The following is a 24,140-nucleotide window of genomic DNA, read 5'->3' on the forward strand; positions in this document are numbered from 1 at the left end:
TTCCAATTATATGTTATTTATATTTTTCACCCGGCTTTGTCGATAAGAATTTATTCTTCAGACAACAAAGTATATTTTGAATTGAATTCAATATTATCTGGAGGATATTTCATTTCACAGGTACAATCCCAGAGCAGCAAATTTCGGTCTGGATGGTTAGAGGTTACCCACGGAGATCAGAAGAGCGTCTTCTGTCTGCTATATGCAGATAGGAGGAAATCTCCCTAAAATGCGTCACAGGAGTCCTACTTTCCAAGCCTCACTAGATTGAGAAAAATGTAACCGTGGTGTGTTAACCTTGTAGAGGATTTTTTTTCACAAAGAAATTGAGGCCCTGATAGCAGAGCACATACTCTGTGCCAGCCCTGCCACAGGCCGGATAAGGTTTCCTACTCTTGCCAGCTGACCTGAAATACTACTCACTAAATAAAGTAATCAGATTCATTGAGAAGCTGAATTTATTTAGTGGAGTTTTAATAGGTGTGAGCCATACTGAAACCCCACGGCTGCAGTTTTTTAGTCCTACCTACCTCCAAGACAAGGTGGTGGAAAATGAAAACTCGGGGATATATGAAATAAGACGTACGGACTGAGTGACAAAAAGTACATTGGTCATACTAAACGAGCTGTTATAACTAGTTTCAAAGACCACGCTGCACATATCCAATTTTGGAAATTGCATCTTTTTAAATTCTGGAAATAAAGTCTTTCACAATGAACAATAAACAAAAGTGAAGTGTACCCTGTTAGATTTAATTACCGGTGGTTATTAGTCTAGTCTATCTCCTCAAGGTACCAACATGATAGGTAGAACGCGCATCGAGAAGAGTATCGCAGTTTTGGTGTTTGGTAACAGTGCTTATTTTGGAAAGTTGAATGTTCTATTAAAATTTGGACTAACTGAATCAATCTTACCCTCCATCTGACGACATTCTCCAGGCTGGATTCCAATTCTTGAACAATATTCGAATACATCGCACTGATGGACGGTTCGGGCAGGGTTGTAGGATCTGCAGGATGGTCGGCATCGGGAGGAGGAGGAGGGGGAGGTGGGGAATCGTCTTCGGAATTTTCCAATTCTGAATAGTTCATGAGCTCGTCGATACCAAAAGTATTGGAAGGGCTTTGTCTGGGACCTGGTTGTGAAAACGAAAACAAATTTTAGAAAAGTGGTGGTAATATTTGGTGCTGTATATGGACTTCTAGATTCAATTCTCGGAATTCATCCATCCAAAACTAGGAAAATATATCGGTAGTAACTAAATATCAGATATCATAAGATATTTAATTTTATTAGATGACTAAAAGTTGGCCAGTAACTTCTTTCCTCGGCTTTTTACACCCGTATGTATTCATGTATTCTATAAACCTACCTACTTCATCGAATTACTATGCTGAAACCATAATTGTGAAATTGTTGGACTCGTTTGAAAAAATAAAGCTCTAATTTGTGCAAATGTGCCACACAGGAGGTGTAATTATTCATGTGAATTCAAATATTAACTAAAGTCCATTCGAAACGTTTGTTCTTGATGACAATTAGTGGTGTAGTAATATAACTAGTTTTTGGTTAAATAGAACTAATAATTGGATCTTTGAATCGTTCTTCATCTGGTTCAGATGCTGTATTTATGGGAACCTTTGAAAACAATAGTTGTGAAACTAGCAAACGTAAATGTATTTTAGTTGGTGATTTCAACTTCATTCTTCCAAATCAACACAATTTTTATAGTACTACAATTAAGACATTGTTTCTACAATATGGAACAGACCAATCGGTCAATTAACCTACTAGAGTTACAAATGAAAGTCAAACTTTAAGTTAATCACACTTTTGCTAGAGCACATGTACATTTTTCGCCCAAGGTTAGCGATCACCATTTGATTTCGATTGATGTGGTTAACAGTAATAACATTGGTAAACTTAGAATCAGTTAAAAGATTCAGAAATATTAATGAAACTAACTCAAATAAAATCGATTTGGAGTTATTATATTATGATTGGAATCTAAATTTAAACAATGTAAATTATTTATATGAAGGAATTCTTACAAGCCATCATACAATAGTCAACAATATGCACCAATAAAAGTCTCTAATTTTGAGAGTAGCATTCATTAGTTCAACAATGGGGTTCACAATAAAATAATAAACTGTTACAAAGCATATATAATTTTTGAATACTGTACTGCTAATGAAAAAAAACGAAAAACGGGAATTATTTAGGAGATTTGGAAATGGAGTTGTTAACTTGTAGAAAAAGAAGTTATTTTTTCAAAAGAATTGACAGATACAGAAATAACGTACAATTGATATGGAAAACTCTAAAGAAACTAACTGGTAATGAAGCTGAAAAATTTCCGAATCATGTTGAATTTTATTATACCAAACAAATTGTAAAAAATGATAATGACATGCATTTTAGAAACAGTTGATAGTATTGATAATACTGAGAACTGGAGTTTTCATAATTATAATTAATAAATTCAATATTTATGAAATTCTTGACTCCAAAATGTTGAAATATGTATTTGAAGTTACGGGTCATGTAATTATAAATTTTAGAAATACCTCTTTGGAAACCCCTATAATTCAAGATGGCTCAAAAGTGAATAACAAATAATGCGAATGAATTTCGACCTATAAAACTCTCCCTCTAATTGAAGAAGTTTTAGAACTAGCAGTTCATAATCAATTGCTGGGTTATGCAGAAAAAATGAAATTGTAATTAATAGTCAATTAGGCTTTAGGAAAAAATATTCTTCTGAAACTGTGATACAGTTTCAGAAGAATGAGATAGATAATGGTAAATATAGGAATGTTATGTTTCTTGACCTCATGTTTCTTGTCGTTCAAAACTATTGATCGAAATAGTCTCTTGACCAAACTAAAATGATATGGCATTAGTGGTAGTTGTTCTAAATTGTGAAAATTCTATAATTATTATCATAGATGTATGTGGATATACTTTTCAACACGTTTGCGATTCTAAGACGGCTAAGTTTTAAAATTCTGTTAAAAGTCTGTTGAAAAAACATGAAGAGGCAGATTCGGAGGTTTATTCATGCAGAAGCTCCTCATTTGTGGAGGCCAGGTTTCGTCACAACCCTGCGATAAATATTTATTTATTTATTTCAACGGACAAGCCAATTTTTACAAATATATTTTTATAAATTGTACATGTGCTTGCAAACTAAAGAAGCATCAGATGTTTTTAATCGATTTTTTGAAGGATAATAATGATGAATTAAACAATTCCAGGTTAAGATGGTAATGATTTGCTGATTTCAATATCCTACATATTGTTTCATTCAGACCATAATTGGTTCTACAAAAAGGAATTTTAAAAATATCACTATTTCTGGTTCTTCTATCATTCACAGAGAGAGTAGTACAAAGCTCAACTATTTCTGAAGAATCAATATAGCCGTTTAATACTTTGTGGACAAACACAAGATCTGTTTCAAGTCTCCTATGAGTTAAGGTGTTCCTGTTCAATATGTTCAATACCTGTGAGTAGTTATACTCTCCTCTATTTAATCCTAACTGAAAAGCAACATATCTCAAGAATTTGTTTTGACACCCCTCTAACAACTCAACATCAACATTATAATAGGGTGACCATACAATGGAGTTATACTCAAGAATGGATCTCACTTGTGCACAATAAATCAGTTTTATAGATTCGACACTTAGGTCTCTAGCAGAACGAAGTGTAAACCTAACATCTTACGGGCTTGAGATGAGGCTTCTGTTATTTGGTACTTGAATGACATTTTTGAGTCAAAAACGACACCTAAATCTTTTATTTTATCCGTTACTGCTAAATCATTCCCATTGATTTTATACGAGTAATCATATACATTATTGATCCTTGAGAAAGTCATTTTTTGACACTTATCTGGATTCAAATGCATAAGGTTGACGTCACACCAGCTAGAAAACTGTACCAAATCACATTGAAGTGCCTGAGCATCTGATATATTTTGTATTGATTTGAACACCTTTAAATCATCTGCGAACATTATAAATGAGCTGGAGGTAAAAACAGTGGAGACATCATTGATAAATAAATTGAACAGTAATGGGCCTATGTGGGATCCCTGAGGAACACCTGATGGCACATTTATCGGTTCAGATATAGAGTTGCCATATTTAACGTATTGAACTTTATTGTAAAGGTAGCTTTCAATCCAATTTAAAACATCTCCCTCTAAACCCAAGGCATTCAACTTAGCAATCAGTAGGTTATGGTTGACTCTATCAAAGGCTTTAGAAAAATCTGTGTATATAGAGTCCACTTGTAGCCTATTTTCAAGATTATTTATGATGTAGTTTTCATAAAGTAATAAGTTCGTAGAAGTTGATTTCCCTCTGGTAAAACCATGTTGTTGATTGATTATGATGTTTCTGAAATCTAATGAAAGTTTTCTAGTGATTAGACAGTCCAGCATTTTGGGCAACTCTGACTGATTGCATATGCCTCTATAGTTTTTAACATTGTTACGAAGTCCACTTTTATGAACTGGTTTGATATAGCTTTGTTTCCAAAATTCTGGGAATATTTCTTTTTCAATAGAAAGATTGAATAGCCAGTGTAGTGGTTTTGCTAGAGTATAAATACAATTTTTAATCAGGTGCAAGGGTATCTTATCACGACCTGTTGTTAGTTTAAATGGTAGTTTCAAAGCTAAATCTATAACTTCCTTAATATCTATATTATAGTGGCAGACGTCAGCTACATTTTGAAATTTGAATTTGGGGATTTCATTGATCGTAGTGCTGTCATAAATTGTTGAGAAAAATTTTGAGAAAAGATTACCTATTTCATTAGCGTTATCAGTAGAGATATCATCATAAACCATACGGGAAGGGAGATTGTAAAGTTTCTTCTTATCATTAATATATTTCCAGAAGTATCGGGGATTAGTTGACATATTATTTTCGGTTTTTGAAATATATCTACGATAGCACTCATCTCGCATGGTTTTACAATGAGATCTGAGATATTGAAATCTATGAAATGCTTCTACATCACCACTTTTATATTCCCTGTGTGCTATTTTCTTATCGAGTATGCTTTTCTTCAAGTCTTTGCTGAACCAATTAGGAAAATTTGAGGATTTGAACTTTTTTATCGGAACAAAATGATAGATTGCATCATATAGTACATTATAAAAATTCATTATAGATAAATTTATATCTTTTTCAAGTAGTCTAAGTACATATGACTAATATTTGCACTATTGTTATTTTCATGTTATTTGTGATAAAACTTTCTCTAAATAAGTTAATGTAAAAGAAGGATTCTGTAGTGTTTTCGGGATTGGAAAAATTTTGGTATTGAAAAAATATGAATCTTCAGACCATAAGACATATTTTCACTTTGACTTTGGTGAAAATGCCTACTCATTCTCCTCGTTTCTTTCTAATAAAAAAAATTATGAAACCTTCGAAATTGTAAAACTTTTTCTAGTTTGATTAGTTTCAGTTGGTTACGACAATACATCAACGCTGATGTATCATCAATCATCACTTCCAAAAAAAAGGATCTTGAATTTTGATAAAGAATTTTTATGTGCTTTTGTTCAGCACAAAAGTAATATGAAATTGATAATTCACTTCTGTTATTCTTCAGCTTACAGGTACTATCTCCTTTCTTTGAGGGCCTTATTGCTATTGTTACTTACCCATCCTAGTCCTACCCACGGTATGGGTGGTAACGTTCCTTCTCAATCTGCTGGGACCTGATCTGGACGTACTCCTTGTGAAATCCACCCTTGTCGGCATGAAGGCAGATATCCTATGCGAGAAAAACCTCCTTCTATTTGCTGCAGGTCCTCCACTAGAAGTGTACACTGTTGAATTCGTGGTTCCCGTGCTGTTGCTCGGCACGGTACCAGAACCATTCGTTGTTCTCAAACCAGAATCCCGAACTGCCTCTGTTGCTCTCAACCCGGCATCTGCTTCAGCCTGTCTAAATCGCGCCTCTAAAGCATCCCTCAATCGCATGAAAGGCAAAGATGGAGAACCTCTCGAACTCGCGTCCAAAGTAGCCTGTCTCAATCGCGCTTCCATAGAGAGCTGCCTCACCTGAGCATATAGAGAAGCCTGCCTAAATCGCGTATCTGAAGATGATTCCCTGGAACCCAAGTCCATAAATGAATTTCTCAAACCAGTGTCCATAGGTGAATCACTTAATCGCGCGGCTAAAGACGATTCTCTAAGTCGCGCGTCCAGAGACGATTCTCTCCGACTCGCGTCTACAGACAATTCACTCAATCGCGCGTCTCTAGACAATCCTCCCGGCCGTGCTTCTCTAGACGATTCTCTCGATCGCGTGTCTCTAGACGATTCTCCCGATCGCTCGTCTCTAGACGATTCTCCCGATCGTTCGTCTCTATACGATTCTCCTGATCGCGTGTCTCTAGACGATTCTCCTGATCGCGCGTCTCTAGACGATTCTCCTGATCGCGCGTCTCTAGACGATTCTCCCGATCGCGCGTCTATAGACGGTTCTCTCGTGCGTTCGCCATCGAAGCGGTTCTGAAACACCTGAATGAATTCCTGGAACAGCAAGTTTGTTGGGAGCGGGGAGATTGTAATGGGTGCCACAGTAGCCGAAGAGTTATTTGCTTGTGATGAATTGAGGGGCGTGTATCGCTCATGACTGTGTGGTGGTATCGAGTGACAACCGTAACTTGTTGTAGTAGGCAAAGGGGGCCTTGTTCCCAAAGATATTAAACGAGGAGGAGAATCTGCAATGAAAATTCAGATTTTTATATCTCTGTATGAAAACTAAGATTTGTTTTAGTTCTCTCACTCACCCTGATTATCTTCTGATGGAGGTGGTTGAGTACTTGACGAAGGGTTTTCATTTGCTTCTGTGCTGTCAGTCTCGTTTCTCTCAATTTCCGTCAGTAGGGAAGTCAAAAGCTGCTCCAGCTCAGTATTGAAATTTCTAACGGTGTTATTGTTTCCAGTGGTCATTAGAATAGGACTGCTATTTATGAAAACAATGTTAAAAAAGTATGTTAACTGAAGCGGTTTTCCAGATTGAACAATATACAAAAATTCACCTGAATAAGCTAAATTGGACTCTTTTCAAAAACCTAAACCTGAATGTATATTTTATACGAATGCAAAGGAATTTGAAAAATATAAACTTTTTCTAAAAACTTGCTTTAAGGGCCTTCAGTATTTAAAAAGATGTAACAAAGAACATACATTTTTCTCCAATTCATCATTGTAATTGATGTATTATTTATTGGTGATGTTTTGAAAAATTATACAAACCAAATATTGATATTATTTGAATGTCACTTAATGTAGCTAAATGTAGAACTGTAACGTATATAAAGTATTTCTTTTTTTCATTTTCATATAATCTGAATGAAACTGCCTTATTTTCACTAACATTGTTACCTTAAAAACTTTATATTTTTCTTATGTTAGGTTAAAGTTAGAATATTGTTCTAATCTATGGAGTCCTCACTATGCTTCACACATTAATAAGATCGAAAACATGCAGAAAACAGAGTGGAGAACAGATTACCAGTTGATGATGAACAGATTCAACATTGTAAGCTTGGAGTTTGGAAGCGTTTAGAGTTTAGCATCCATTTCATGCCTCCATTAACTGGTTCATGATATTAGTAACTGTCCTGATCTACTAAGTCAACTAAATTGCAAGATACCGCAATTTGCAGGTAGAAACGAATTAATTTTCTATAATACCCAACCAAGAACCAATGTCCTTATTTCAAGAAAATTTGTAACTCTTGTGATTAATTCTCCATATCTTGAGGCAAACTGAGCATGAAATGCGAAATCTGTTGTATTTTATTTGTTTTTCTTCCACTGTACTTGTTAGCTATTTTTATAGTAGCATTCCTTTTCTTTTCCTTCAACTTTTGTCATTCTAATATTGCATTTATTGCCTAATTTGTTGTCATTCGTAGGGGGGCAACAGCAGGTTAACGGAAAAACGTCTGACAGGTCTTTTTCAGATCATTTTGTAGATGATTTGAATTACCAGTGTACTACAAAATAGAAGTCATCCAAAAATTGTAAGTTTTCTTTCACCTAAATCATCATTATCAAGTCAATGGACCGAGAATAGACCCTTGTGGAACGCCTTTTGTGCTCAATATAAAAAAAATAAAATATTTTTGTTAATTTTCTTACCTGTTGTTCGCTCCTGTACTGCCGATAGTATTCACAGATGAGGAGTTGTTACCACGGGCCGTTATGGATTCGGAACTGTGCCTACCCAGCCGAGCATTGGAAGTGAGCTCTTCCTCCGAAGAACTACTACCCGAAGTGGTATCCGTCATATTATTGGGCAGCCTTCGGCTTGGAGTCTTCATAAATACCGGATACATTTGTCTAAAGCGCATTCTTACGTGCTCCCTGCTGCTTTCGAAAAGTCTGTAGTGATAAAAAGTTGGTAATAATAAGAGTTTAATTATTATGTCGCCAGATGATATTAAATAGGTGTCCATAAATAAGTCTACACTAACCTTATCAATTCGGCTCTGTCGTTGGCTGGAACAGACCTGATGATCGGCAGAATTCTATTCCTGACTTCTTCCTCTGCAGTTCTTCTTATACTAGACAGTAGCTCGTCCACATTATTCTGTGCGGTCAAATTTGAAGAGTCTCCTTCTCTACTATTGCTACTACTACTACTTCCAGGGATCTGATCGATAAGATGAGAATGAATTTCCCTTTCCATTTGGATTTCGTTCTGGATAGATACTGCCCTAGCGTACGACTCCCCAGGTAAACTATTGATGGCTGACTGGATAGAGCTGAAATATTCAATAAAGTATAATGAATATATGAGCTACTAAGTAATGTTGACCAAAATCATATTTGAGTATGAGAAGAATGAAGGGAAATCCTGAATCTTATATTTTTTATCAGTCAGACATTCCCATCTTCAATTTTATAGATGTAGTCATAATATCACGACACTTTGGAATTGGGAAAGAAACGTTTTTGGCTTTCTACGTCTCAATCTTTATATACAAAATGTGGGAATATTCCAAAACCATTCTTTCCAATATTATTTATACTTTCGATTTTGGAAATGTAATCAAACTTTGCCACATAATGTTTTGCACCAACAATATGCAGTTACACCATTCATTCTTCCCAGAAAATATCGGTAATGAAATTGACAAAATAAACTAACTACTAGATCTAAAAGTCATTGCCTGAAGGTAAATGGCAGATAAAAAAACGGTATTACATTTTGTTAGTAAATACTACAGAAAAAAACGTAAAAAATATGCATTAGAAATCAAAAAATCTCAGAGGTGCAATTTGGGATTGATTATTGTGGATAAGGAACTGAGATTCAAATTCCATATTTGTCGTATTTGCCAAATATTTTTTGCAATGAAATCGTATACAAGTAATGTAAAGTTTGTGACTTATATATGGGATGAGAAGGCAATGAAATATATCACACATCGTGAATGAGCATAAATGGCTGAATATAGCAAGGAGAAGATTAATGCATTTGTATAGATATAGACAGATTTATAGATAGATTTATTTGAAATAGATATCCTAATATACATAAATATTAAGTATTATCTGTTTCACAAAATCATCAGCTCAAAAACTCCACCTCACCTATCAAATAAATTTTTTTCAAGGAGTATATTCATAATATAAATGTTCATATTAATGGAACTATTACACCTCCAGTTAATAGAACAATCACATATGAAAGATCTTTTTCTCATTAACTGTCAAAAGTTTATAATTCAATTCCTCAAGATTTAAAGACTTTGAGTGAAGATGCCTTCAAAAACAGAATGAAAACTTATCTCCTCGATGAACAATTGTATGTGTGTATGTAGGTAGATGTAAGAAGACATGGATAGATATAAGTATGAGTCAATTATTTTCGTTTCACTATTGTATCATCTATGCTTAAGAATAATTACAAAGATATACAAACCACCTGATCTTCGATGTTATCCCAATGTCTTAATGTTGTTCTTATTTTAAAAAATTCGATTTATATGTATTACCTAAGAATTGAAGAATTATATTATTATTACTATTTTTAATCATATTATTTAATTCGGAATCAGCAATATTTTGAACCATTTCAAACTACTTGTAATTCCCAGCAAATATCATGTGCGAACTATATACATTGATAAATGTATTGAAATGTAACAGGCACATGAGTGGTGTTCGTGGCACTTCTCTGGGCACACCTTTATCTCGATAAAAAGTATACAATCTCTATCAACGTGTTGGTTCTACAAATGCTATGACCTAATTCACCTAGATCGTTCTGACCTACCTTATATACAATATTTTTTGCTATAAATTGTAGACCTATATTATTCATTCCAACTTTGACTTTATGATCACAAAATAGATTAAGCACAAAATAATTTGGAATTCATTATACAGTGTGGCCCATTTTTGATGGAAACACCCCCCTAAAATTTGAAGTTGTAAATTTGAAATGTTTTTTAAAGTTTCAGGGCATACAACAATATTTTTTCTTGGTCGAAAATCGGGATTTTTTATTAGCGATTTTTTTATTGAAAAACTCACAAAAATTCGAAAACTCACACAGTTAATAGTCACAAAAAACACCCTATATCAACAGATATAGCCATGAGAATACTTTTTTTATGATTTCAACAATAAAGCGCCGCCAGATGAAAAAAACAAAAACAAATAGCGTAAATATTTTTAATGAAAATAACGGAATTTTACATTCACACAATTCAACTAACAATGAAGCAAAAAATTTTAATAAACGTAACTAATAACTAATTATTGAAATGTTTCGATTCAGTGCAACAATTAATTCTAATTCTAGTAGCCTCTACTAATCCACCACGTATTTCAATACATGTGTCGTAGAGCTTACGACTGTTTCTGATTACGTTCCTTAGTTCTTGAGGGCTAATATCTGCACATACCTGTCGAATTCTTGCACAAAGTTCATTTCTATCTCTTGAGCGGTTTTTGTAAACCTTTTGTGTGAGAAGTCCCCAGAGAAAAAAGTTAAAACTGTGAGGTCTGGAGATCTGGGTGGCCACTCTATAAACGGACTACCACGGCCTATCCATCGGTTTGGAAAATGTTTGTTAAGCCATTGCCTCACAGCTCTGGCATAATGAACTGAACACCCATCTAACTGGACAATTAAATTTGATTGTTCATTGATTGGCAGCTCGTGAATAGCATCCCAAAACTCTGTGTTTAAAAATTCTAGAAACCTCTGCGCATTAATGTTTTCCTCAAAAAAGAAAGGACCGATAATTCGTTCGTTCAATATCCCACACCAGACGTTGATTTTTTGGGAATACTGGCTTTTACAGTTTATTACCCAGTTAGGATTATCCGCTGTCCAATAGCGACAATTCTGTGATGACACTACTCCATTTGTAGCGAAAGTGGCTTCGTCGGTATATAAAATATTTTTTAGGAAATTTCTATTATTTAAATATTCCCCTTGGGCTCATAAACAATATTCCAGGTGTCTTGCTTCGTCGCCTACTTGAAGTGTGTGTAAAAATTTTGGCTTGAAAGGTTTAATATTCTTCGCCTTGAGACATCTCCGAATGGTTTCTCGTGGAATATTCAAATCTAAAGTGGCATTTCTTATGCTGGCATTAGGATTATTTCCGAAATAATCTAAAATGATTTGATCATTCCTGTTATTCCTGTTTCGTCTTTGTACAGGATTACTTTTTAACATCATTTTTGATACTGCACCAGTTTCATTGAACATTTTATTTATTTTATTTACCGTACCACAGCTAATACGAGGACGATCTGGATGTCTCTCATTAAATACTCTACAAACCTATCTAGCACTTCTAACGTCATCTCCGAAAGGCGTACAATTTCAATTTTCTCTCTTACGCTCAATCTTGTAGCCATGACACAAAATAATTCGAAGAACTGTAAGGTGAATATTGTTGACAATAGTACATTTAAATCTTTCACAAGTGTCGAACTGTAATATCATTTCCATGGCAACTAAGATTTAAATTGAAATATTAGGTCAGTTTTAGTTAATTTGCGTGAAAACTTGAATGTAATTCCGTTATTTTCATTAAAAATATTTACGCTATTTGTTTTTTTTTCATCTGGCGGCACTTACAATTAGCTTCAACAATTACCTTTCAGGAATACTGGAAAGTGGTTAGTTTTGAAAAACGCTCACCTTTCTTCGTCCTCTCCGCTTAACCTGACGGCATCATTCACGGTCAGATCACTCTGACTAGGAACATTTCCATTATCTGTATTGTTGGTCATTCCATTCTGTTGTACCACGTAGTCGCCGTTCAAATCATTACTTCTCATCCTCTTCTCTTTTGGTTCTTCACAGTCTTCCGATTTGTGTTTCCTAGATTCAGAAGTTTGCGTGCCTCGGATGAGCGTATTGGGCTTCTTAATGACTGAGAATATGCGGCTGGGAGTCAACAGATTTTGAGATTTTTGGGGGGAATTAGAGGAAGTACTAGGTGTGGGAGAGTTATCTGAAAAAAAAAAACAAATATAAGAAGTGCAGAAAGCCTACAAAAATCGTCAATTTCAACCTCCAGTGTTTGCATCTTCTCCCTCAATACGTGAGTTACCAGATGTACTAGGGCCGGTGTTTCCAGAGGTAGAAGGTCCAGGATCAACATGGCCGGTACTTCTAGATGTGCTAGGAATCGCACGATCAATATGATCGGTACTTCTAGAGGTGCTCGGAATTGCAGGATCAACGTGTCCTGTACTTCTAGAGGTGCTTGGAACTGTGGGGTCGACATTTTGAGTATTCTCACCATTCTCTGTATATTGCACAAAAGTACTAGTAGTGGTACTACTCGTACTTGGTTGAGGTTCCGTTGTTTGGGTACCACTATTGTTAATCCATGGATTCGGCTCCATGGGATCAGTACCGCGGTCAATCTGGAAACAACAACAATTCTCAACATTGATAAATTATGATATATATTTTTATAGTCGGCTATCCAGGTTTCCAAACATTGTTTTGCTTATGTTAGGTTAATTCAGACAAAATTTATCAACTGCTTGGACTAAAACAAAAAAAGGTTCACAACTTATATAAAACAAATATGTTTGACAGTATTCAAATATTTTGAATGTTATTGTCATTGTAAGAATTTTTTCAAACATTTTTCAAAGTAATAGTATTATAACTGATTCTCTCCTATTAATGAAGCAATTTTCAACTTACTTCATATAAAGAAAATCTTGTGGTTAGTTCAGAGTGAGTCCAGTAAGTCATATGAGGTTAACAACTTGCAGAGGTTCACCCATTCGTGATAGTGGTGAGATGTAATAATATCTACTTTTGGAATGTATGTGTATTTTCAATGACGGGCGAGTTTTATAGCCAAATAGTAATAATATTCCTCCTATTGAAATAACTATGTATCATGTTTAAATGAATAATAATTACTAGATACATATTCTTTATTAAAATCATAGAGAAGTGGATACAACTTGAGACCTATCCTATTTTGACTTATGTGAATAATGTAACAATGCACAATGTATCAGGAGCATTCACTCCTTTTGCTTTTGGCAGTGTCAACATAAAATAAGTTAAAAAGAGTGTGGCTCATATAATAAACCAGTTGAAGTAAAGGAGGTGCTAATCCAGACAGTATTTTGAATATTAAAATCATGGAGAAGTGAAATATCCTATCCTTGACAGAAAGCCAGACCAGTACTAAGAACATAGTCCTAAGGGAGGTATATCTGTTACACTTCAGAAGCAATCACATTCTCCTATTCTGTAACTTCTGCAATGAAGATATGCAATTTCCATCACACAAAAATAATAGGCTAGAAAAGTTATCGAAATGAGACTGTATAATTGTTTTGAATATTGTAACAGATGTTTGAAAATCAAGGCAACAGTTGAATCTTATGAAGAGAAATTACTTTCTTGCAATTTTGTTACCAATATATTGTTACCATATTAAATGTGTTGTCAAGTATTTGAAATTATCAACAACAGCAATGGATTCATCATCAATCTTGATGTTGATTGTACTAATATCTAATGAATTGTATTTGTAGCGTTGTAATAATAATTGCTTTGCTCTTTTGATGTCATTCAGATACAGAAAAAAAGAGGTCCAAGCACACTTCCTCGAGGAACACCTATACTATTTGTTTGCTTGATTTATGATTATTCACTTGGGTGTGTTGTGACCTACTTAGCAATTAGCTAGAGAACCAGTTAAGAACCGTGCCAGTAAGATCATAGAAAAATTAGCAAAATTTGAATGTCTATTGTCTCAAAGGCTCTCGAGAAATTAAGGAATACAACTATGATATATTTGTTACCATTTATCGCTACTTTCCACTTCGATAATGTTAGCTGAATGGGGAATGTTCCTCCTGACGAAAATCGAGTAGTTTTCATAAAAGAGCTCTAAAACAACGCATTTCAAATGTATCATTTCATCCTTTTTCTTTGAAAAATTATTCAAATACTTAAAAAAGAAAAATGAAATAATGCATTCAACATTTAAAAGGGTTCGTTTCTATTCATCATTTGGCAACATCGGTTACAGCTAATAATGGACAATGAATCTGTTACCTGTATGAGACGAACAAAGATGACATATTTCAGATGCGTGCTTTACTTATGTTCCGAGTCATTCTGTGACATATGACATTTTGTGCACCTAACCTATCTTCCTCTATATAAATAAATAACAAAACAACTGTTGTTTATGTGGCTTGTGGAGATGGTATTGAACTATAATTTATATTTTGCCCTAATTGTTGATTTATAAAGATAATTTTCCTTTTTTAAAGTAGAATATCTAGATACGATTAAATTATTTCAACTTGATAGGGGCTGTTGCCAATATGTGAATTAGAAACAAATCGCTTTAAAAATTAAAACCCAACATTTGAAACATCAATTTGAATACTTTTCGAAGTGAATTTGAAAAACTCATGAATTAAACTCAACTTTATTTTGTTCAAACTTGCATTTGCTGTAATAACCCAAATTGAGGAACATTCCCCATTGCTGTCTCACATGAATGTTCAGATCTAAACCTTCATTAATATTCCATCATTCTGAATATATTCACGTAACTGCTCATAGAGACAGCCATTTCTAAGACTTTTTCTAATGACGGTAGGATATTAATGGACGAAAATTACTAGTTTCAGTAGTATTATTTACTTTTAGATACTGGAATGATTGTAATGATTTTGAGTTCTGAAAAAAATGTGCCTGTAAATAACAAAGTATTAACAATGTTCAAAACAACATGTCCTATAACTTTCATAATACTTTATTGTTGATGATAGAGTTGCACCTGTTATTTAGTTTGAAGACTTTAGTTTTCAATTCCATCATGGTTAATGGTTCGAATGTTAGAGATTAAATAATTCCTTACCATTGTCGGTGGTCTATATAGTTGCAAATATCTGTGTACAAGTTGCTCATATTCTCTAACTAAATTTCTGTAACACATAGTGATTCTTCTCTCTCTATCCGACAAACCCACATCTGTCGTGACAGTGACATTGCGAGCAGATTCTGATGACGCGGGATTCTGAAAAATATACCGAATAACATTTTGAGTAACAAAAATTGAAAATAAAATCTTACTGGAGTCACTCTGACATTACTATTGTGACTGACGAGTCTTTGAGTGATTCTCCTTCTATAAGGACTGGCACAACGTTCTTGCCTAGGAACTGGTACAGGAGCACTCACCCTTTCCCATCTAGTCATTGGGCTATTTGCAATGCCCGTAATGAGTTTGTGACCCAAGGAATCAAAAGCCACATAACGTACCTGCAATATTTCCCAAAATCAATAAATTTATCAAAATTATAATAACCACTAATCATACCTTTTCTTTAGTATTGTATGTCGCAGCTTGAACAAAAGGTTCAGATTTACTCCAATCCCAAAAGTAAACGAAATTAAAAGTAGCAATGGCTAATACTCTATCGTTAGGGTGAAAAGCTAATGAGGCTATGACGGTACCATTTGAGGTGGTCCAAACCTCACTTCCACCCTAAAAAATAAATAAATTTTAAAAAACCTCACAAAATAAAAACTCATTGATAACATGAAGAACGAAAAAGTTATAGGGGTGACCTGAATCAGTTTTTACAATTTAAGTTGTGTTTAGGGTCATGACTTTCATATATTGATTGCGTGTGTGGGGTCTTCCATTAATCAATTGATGTTCTAGTATTCTACATCTCTTGGACAAAAATGTCCAAAATGTTTCTCTAAAATAATCTGTTCCAAAATAACTATTTTATTTTAATCAAGAATAACTTTTTGTCGAAAAACCCTTAATAAATAAGTTTCCCATATGGTGCATATTTTGTGGATGACACTGTATAGCTTATTTCGAGAATTATAACAAGAATTTGCTCTTTTCACGGCATTACTGTAGGCTGGGTTTAAGGCTGTCACTCGGGCTAAGTATTGGAAAAAGTGTGGTCTATGAAGGTCTATGCCTGTACCAAAAATCAAATCTCTGCTTTCAAAAATGACAAATACAGGGGTATCTTCATCTTAAGTGTGTCACACTGTATAACATTTTTCAAAACACTGACAATTTTTCCATGATTATTATAATAACTATCAACATTTTAATGTGTATTATGAATTTCTAGTTGAAATAAATAAATCAACGAACATAAAAAAGTATAACTCACACTCAGGTCCCATATCCGAACCTGGCCTCCCAAGCAGCCTGAAGCAATAATTTGATTGGACGTCGGGTGAAAGGCTATACACCATGGAGTCCTTGGATGCCCCACTAAAGTTTTGATATGTTTACCGCTTCGCAGATCAGTGATATAAATATTGTGATTACCATGGGTCGAGGCTACCTTCGATCCATCCGGACTGAAGACCATCAAGAAGGTTGATCTGGGAGTACCAGGCATCTCACATCGCTAAAAAGTATATCAGAATAAATTATACAGAAAGTTATTGAGCCACTCAACTACTAGTTGAACTAGAGTTACCACAAAAACTAGTTTTCCTCTATAAGGTCTCTCGTCCACTGAGAGCCGAATGAGTTGCGATGAGTTACGAAATCAATTCGTCAGAATTCGCACAACTTACGAACGATCCAATCACATGGATCGTTAGGGAACTGTGTCCACTTGGCCCATATTGTTCGTCAGTTTTCGTCCGACTGGGTACGAATTGCGAAATGACCTTCTGCTGGTATTTGATCTAGTGCGAAATTAGTTACAATGTATTGAAATGTCTTTTCTCATTCGAAAATGAGAAAAGTGGTGGTAATCGTTGATTTGAAGATCATGCTACAAATGAAAACATTTACCGAACTCCTTTCTTTTTACGTAAACGGGATTCACCCACATTTCCCGCCTTCGTCGATATCGTCTGTGCCTAATATGACGATGAATCAAAAGTGATAATTCCAAAGCAAAAAATTCTTCATCAGACTAATTGAAAAACCAGTTCCAAAGAACCTCCTCACCTACTACGAATCCGGACGAATACTGATCAGTGGACGATGTGCATCGCACGCTTTCGTAAGAACGACGTTCGCACGAATTCGTTGCTTCACAGTTCGTAGCTTTCCGCTCCCAGTGGACAAGAGGCCTAACTCTGATATGGATGTGTGATCAAAACTACTAAAAAGAACACATCAATTCTTGTTTCAAATAAGTCTAATTTTGATATGAAATTCATTTAATAGATAAACTGTCGCCTCTATGATTTTAAACAAATATAATAAATTAGAGAGAATCATATTATATAACAGATAAAAACATAATAGTAGGATGCAATAACTCTCCATGTGATCAGGCTGTGAAACTAAGTGTACCACAGGATTCAGTTCTTGGCCTTTTGCTATTTCATCTATATGTAAACGACCTTCCACAATATTTAGACGATGTTCAAGTAACAATATTGTCTGAATGTTATTCTTTGGAATTGCAATGGGTTTGCCTCTTTTTCCTGTTGTCTGTAATATTTTTCACGGAAAATTCTGTAGATACCTACCAAAAACGGTCAGAAATTTGTTGGAGGCATGTTGATGATATATTTATAATTTGGCAACATAGCATAGATGAATTAAATAATTTTTATTTTATCAATAACAAAGTGATGAAATTCACTCTTATTTTTTGACTTACGAATAGTGATGTTATGATAATTTTTTAAAACTTGATTCCAATGAGTCCATCACAAAAAATGAAATAGGAATGGTTATACACCATTTCATACACAAATGTAAATAATATGAAGTCGTCTACAATAAAAAATATCAATGAAAACTTATTGTTAAAGCACATATGAAATGAAATTGATGAAATATAAGAATATTTTTGAAACACAATATATAATGCACTAATAGGAGTTACATCTTGTTTGAAATCAGTGTTTATAGAAAGGAAACACACACTTATACAAATTTTTTGAATCATCAAATTAGTATATAATAGCTATCATTAAAATACTTTGATTGAACAAAATGCTATCTCTTGACGAGTGTTTCGCTAAAACATCATCTCCTAGTCATGATAACTTGGTTAGCAGAACATGCGTCGGGAGACAGTATTTTTGTTCTGTTGTGGGAAAAGTGATTTTAATAGATATAAAAACCTGAATATTTTTTTAACTGATTCACAATTACACTGCTCTTTTTACTCATTTATTACTTATTATATAGAGTATGCAGGGTGCCAATTTGAAACTTCACACCCTTAATTTCTTCCTTCCAGTAAATAATATGAGGAATCGAAAAAACAGGTCAATTTTATAGTCAAGGAAGACACTTTCAAGGAATATTTGTAGCCCTTGTGGTTCAACCCTCAAGGAGGAGTAGATGTTACCCTTATAATCTTAAATGGAAAGGGATGTCAAGTGACATATCATCTTGATTGGCGTTCATTTCTGCTTCCAATGACGTTTTATTTTTTGATGAGCAATTTCCGAAAAATAGCGTTCTAAACTTACACATGTAATTAGAATTTGCCTGTTCTGAGATGCATTTTTGTATGGACTCCTTTTAATAAAAATGTTTAGAAGAGTAGGTTGCACCGTTTCAACTCTTGAATGACAGGAATAAATGTAATGTGCGTGGAATTATTTGTTGGTTATTGTCCTTTTAAAATATAAAATTCAGTTTGCCAGAAAGACATTTCGAACATAAAATCTACTTATGCTTATCTTTCAAATTGTTCGAAATGTCGTCCATTTTACTCCAAATAGTAATAAAGTCTGTTTTTGAACTTCCCTCTAATATAACGAGAAACTTCACTAGGAATTGACTGGCATGCTGCTGTAATTCATCTTTTAAGTTCTTCAATATCAGAAAGTTGTGTTTTATAAACAACGGATATAAGATGCCACAAAAAAGAAATCTAAGGGTGTTGAATCCGGTGATCTCAGAGGCCATTCAACCGCTCCCATTCTGCCAATCTATCTATCTGAAAATCTCTCGTTTAACCACTGTCGGACGAGAAGAAAATGATGAGATGGAGCACCATCCTGCTGGAAATGTAACAGATCCTCCTGCAAAAGTTCATTACCTTCTGCATCCATTTGAGTTTCTAGCTCATGAGTTATAAGAGGATCGATAGTCTCTTCAAGCATTTCAAGGTACAGATTGCCAGTCAAGTTTTCTTCCAGAAATAATGGACCAATAATGGCATTTCCAAGAATACCAGCCCAAACATTAACTTTTCGTGGGTGTTGTATACACCTTTCTCGAAAAATATGTGGGTTTTCATCACTCCAATAGAGACAATTTTGTCTATTAACATTGTCATTCAGGAAAATTGAACACTCATCGCTAAAACAGATGTTTAAGAGAAGGTTAGGGATGGTATTGACTCGATGAGACATGATTATTCTATCATAATCATCTCCGTGGAGCTGTTGAACAATCTGCATTTTATAAGGATGAAATTTATGCATTTTCAATGCATTTCTTATAGTGTCGCGTGACATTCCTGTCTGTTCTGATAATGAACATAAGGAGCTCGTAGGCTCTGCAGCAAATGTTCCCAAAACTTCAATTTGAGCTGCTTCATTTAGTACTCTGGGGTTATTTCGTTTTTTATTTGTCACTGAACCAGTTTCGTAAAACTTATTCACCAAATCAAGCACATTCCGGTGACTTACATTACAATTTGGATGTCTTTCGTTGAAAAGAAATGCCACCCTTCGTGCACACTTTTCAACTTCTCCAAATATTACAATCATTTCGATTCTGTCTTGAAGAATGTAAACCATTTTCACACTTTTATACAGCAGAAGTAGCAAAAAAAGGAGGCTATCTGTACACTTTCTGCTATCTAAACACAACTTTACTACCATTTACGTTTTACTATTAGACTGGTATTTGATGTAAGTTTAGAGCTAATGGCTAATGTTACCCCTAATAAAGGGTTGGAACGGTACCAAATTGATACCCTGTATATATATCGTTATTGGTGAATAAATAATATTATCAGTAGGAGATTTGAGCCGGCTCAAATCTCCTACTATTATCATACCTAAAACTTAAGTTTAGTAGCTATCATTAATTTTTTTCAACGGCATGAAGGGTCTAGTGATACATTATTTGAAAGGTGCTCTTCTATAAACACCGTACATTTTTTCAAAATTGGTTATCAAGAAAGTTTCATTTAAGGAAAAATTTAACACTTGGTTTTCCATATTGAGGAAAATTGACAACAAATGACAACAACGAAACAAAATGACTGAATAATCCTACAATAATTGGATTTTTGTTTGATTGGTACTTTCAATTAATGTAATCTGTAAATTAGAGATTTCACATACCATTTCATTATAATTCGTTTTCCTGGCGAATTGTTCCTCTGCAAACAAAGCAATGTTTTCTTTGGTTCGTACATTTTTCTTTACAAATCCAAGTCTTCTGTCTTCTAGATCAATACTCAAATCATTTCGATCTCTTCTCAACTGTTGAATAAGGTCAAAATCATCTTTATTCATCTTTCTTGTCAACTTGACCTGAAAATAATATCAATGAGCATCTTTAATGAAAAGGAATTGTAATGCAGTAGTTTTAGAGAAGCTTCTATTAAAGCCCGACAGTTTTGTGTATTTGAGTGAAATAACCAAGAAATCAGTTATCCTTTGTAATCACCCCAAAAATTCACAGCCATATTCTTATTTCAGTAGCTATCTCACCCAAAATACACAAACGGATATTTTTTAATAACAGAGTTTCACACATTTTTCAGTTGATATTTATGTAAACAAGGTGCCCATATTGAAGGTTTACTTGGGAAACTGTACTTCTTGACACTTCGCTAGCGAAAATGGCTAGCTTCATCAGAGCTTCATCAGCCTGAGTTAATCTCCAAAGACTAGATTAAACAGCTTTGTAAAGGTTATTTATGTGGACTCAGGTAGTCTAGTTGTTAATACCTGTACTTGAATCATATTGTCAATAACATTCGTCGACCCTTTTCTAGCTGCTGTCATGCTGTTCGCTATTCTTGAACTTCTTAAAATGGGATTCCATATTCGGTTGAGGTTCGCAGCTTCTTCTTTTGTGTTGGAATTATCCGCTTCTTCCACTGAATGCGTGTTCCGCCTCATCCGACTTGTTCGTTTGGCCTAGCCTGCAGTTTATTTCATGCTCCTTCAGTCTTGTTTCCATGGATCTTTTGATGGTTCCGATTTATACCTTTCCACAAGTTTTCGAACCCACCAAGATGATACAACCAAGCCTCGGGTCGGCTAAAGACAAAATAGATCCATCATCAGTAGCAGGTGTATATCGCCTACCGTGCACTTGTGGAAAGGTGTACAGTATGAAAGAAACTGCAAACTAGGCCAAACGGACAAATCGGCTGTGGAGGAACACTAACTCAGTGAAGGAAATTACAGGATTATATATGAAAGCACGAAATTCAGTGCCCTCAACCAGAGACACCATAGCCGACTGGCTATGGCTTTGAAGATCCACAAACATGTGAATAATTCCAACAGAATAGAAGAAGTTGTGAACCTCAACTGAATGTGGAATTCCATTCTAGGGAGTTCAAGAATAGCAAACATAAATACGCTTCACGAAGCCGTATAATCCAGTCATCGGAGATTAACTCATGATGTATAAATCTCTCTGAAGAAGCTAGCCACTCGCGCCAGTGAAACATCTGGAAGATATTCCAAAAATCAACGGCTAGGATTCCCTGATTATTAAATAATATATTACTGTACACATTTGTTGATATTTAATTTTTTTTTCCATGTTACACCCAAACTTAGGGGTTGTATGTATCCACATTAGGATTTTCTAAATGAAGTACATTCATTCATTCATTCATTCAAAATGTAGTGAACTAGATATTTATGAATATATATTGAATACTTCATGTACCAATATTGTTGTACTCATAGAGAGGTACATTAAGAATTATTTTCATCTACTATTATCATTTTGTGACTAGCACATAATTCAACCAGTGTATACGTCACCCGAGATAGCATTTTTGTCATATGGAATGCCACAATCACTATAAGTATAAAAATACAATGACTAAGGAAGTGATTCAAAAGTATGAGATTAATAAATATTTTACTTTTGACTAAATGTTATAACACAGTAGTTTTACATGATGACATCATACATTATAGAAAACATCTAGGGGAAACATCAAAATCACCAGTTAAAAAGTGTTTCAGATTCATTTTTTGAAATCAGCAGGTGAAAATAGTTTGACAAGAGATTTGACTTTAGAAATAATTATAATTTTGATATGTAAAATGCTTTAGATTTTTCATCCACAAGCACTTGTAATGAATAGTGTTTTTTGAATTCCTTTTTTTTTCAAATTTTGTTTGTATAGTTTAATATTCATGTACTTGTCCTATCCCAGTTATTTGCCTATACAGTAAGTAGAAATACATCATGCCCAAAAACACTAAAACAACATTGCAAAACATTGAATATAGTAGAAAAAGTAGATCCCAATGTAATTTACTTTATGGGATCCAGCCCAAGGCTCTAATATCCCTAAAAGAAAACTCAAAATACCACTGTTTCAACAATTCAATCTTTGGGCATCAGGTGTAGTTAGTTCACCATATATGGCAACTTACAGTCTGCACAGAGAGACCAGATAATTCATTTCCACAGAAGTTATAAAACGCTTTTGATACTCCATCCAGTTTCAATCAGCTGCCCAGTTTCAATCAGCTGCAAGTGCTGATTTCATCAAAAATAATCTTGTAACATGAAACCTCTCTGATTTTGCAAACAAAATTCTTTAAAGCCTCGTCGATGTGACCCCAAAATTATGAGTCGACTGCAAGTTTACAAAGCTTTGTTTCAAGATATAAGAGGTGTTAATAATAAACAAAAAAATTATCAACAAAACAAACCAATAAAGATATTCAGGGATGGGCAACGTCAATAGAAACTACGTTTTTCTGCAGGAATCATGCTTTGGATTAATTACCTGAGCATTTGATCTTCTCACAACGAAATATGGATCGTTTTCTTACAATATACGAAAATAACTAACGTAAAAAACACTATTCACGTAAGCAAGGTTTCCTATCAGCTTGAAAATTGAATTAATTGAAGCAGAACTTGTCACAATAGTTTACACTGTTCACATATATACCACATAACCACAGAACACCATAAGTAATAAATACAAGACAGGAAACAGAAAACGCATAAATAGATGACAAGTGACTTCAGGTGATTTTCATTCTTCTTTCTTGGTTATAATTTGTCAGATAATTTTGGATAACAACAATCGTTTCTAAAATAATAATCATAGCATATGAATAAATTCACTAAATGATAATCGAACAGGTATACATTACAGTAAGGAGATTGGTCACGACATATCACTATCCATGATAATAATTAATAATTTTCACATTTTATTTTTCGACGCGTTTCGCTAACACCGTAACTAATGATAGAGGAAGCTACGGCATTAACGAAACGCATCTAGAAATTGAAATGTGAAAATTGTTTGATTATTATCATGTATAGTGTTATTAGTTTTCATCATCATTTTCAGGTGCTACTCGAAAACGGGCCTCACTCTAGGAATTATGTAATGTTTCTAATGTGTTGTGAATTAATTTCACATCT

The 24,140-nt window shown here is 34.3% G+C and overlaps 1 protein-coding gene across 2 annotated transcripts in view; it reads right to left on the minus strand.

The window, feature by feature from the left end:
- Nucleotides 1–23,671, minus strand: part of LOC111501898 (uncharacterized) — a 56,337-nt gene extending 32,666 nt beyond the window's left edge. The window contains exons 1-13 of one of the 2 annotated variants that reach the window (XM_074184479.1): nucleotides 23,488–23,671; nucleotides 20,837–21,028; nucleotides 16,720–16,962; nucleotides 15,897–16,064; nucleotides 15,650–15,838; nucleotides 15,435–15,593; nucleotides 12,594–12,951; nucleotides 12,218–12,533; nucleotides 8,523–8,813; nucleotides 8,188–8,430; nucleotides 6,828–7,000; nucleotides 5,691–6,758; nucleotides 916–1,136 (exon numbers count right to left, since the gene is read on the minus strand). In XM_074184479.1, coding sequence (XP_074040580.1) covers nucleotides 916–1,136; nucleotides 5,691–6,758; nucleotides 6,828–7,000; nucleotides 8,188–8,430; nucleotides 8,523–8,813; nucleotides 12,218–12,533; nucleotides 12,594–12,951; nucleotides 15,435–15,593; nucleotides 15,650–15,838; nucleotides 15,897–16,064; nucleotides 16,720–16,962; nucleotides 20,837–21,010 — 3,603 coding nt within the window. In that variant the 5' untranslated portion in view covers nucleotides 21,011–21,028; nucleotides 23,488–23,671. Of the gene's footprint in view, nucleotides 1–915; nucleotides 1,137–5,690; nucleotides 6,759–6,827; nucleotides 7,004–8,187; nucleotides 8,431–8,522; nucleotides 8,814–12,217; nucleotides 12,534–12,593; nucleotides 12,952–15,434; nucleotides 15,594–15,649; nucleotides 15,839–15,896; nucleotides 16,065–16,719; nucleotides 16,963–20,836; nucleotides 21,029–23,487 lie in introns of both variants that reach the window. The other variant, XM_074184478.1, reaches the window with a different exon arrangement.
- Between the last annotated feature and the right edge of the window lie 469 nt (nucleotides 23,672–24,140).

This window comes from Leptinotarsa decemlineata, unplaced genomic scaffold (genome assembly GCF_025532065.1).
Source record: "Leptinotarsa decemlineata unplaced genomic scaffold, Ldec_3_MD MMD2_tig00026354_RagTag_RagTag, whole genome shotgun sequence".
NCBI lineage: Eukaryota > Metazoa > Arthropoda > Insecta > Coleoptera > Chrysomelidae > Leptinotarsa > Leptinotarsa decemlineata.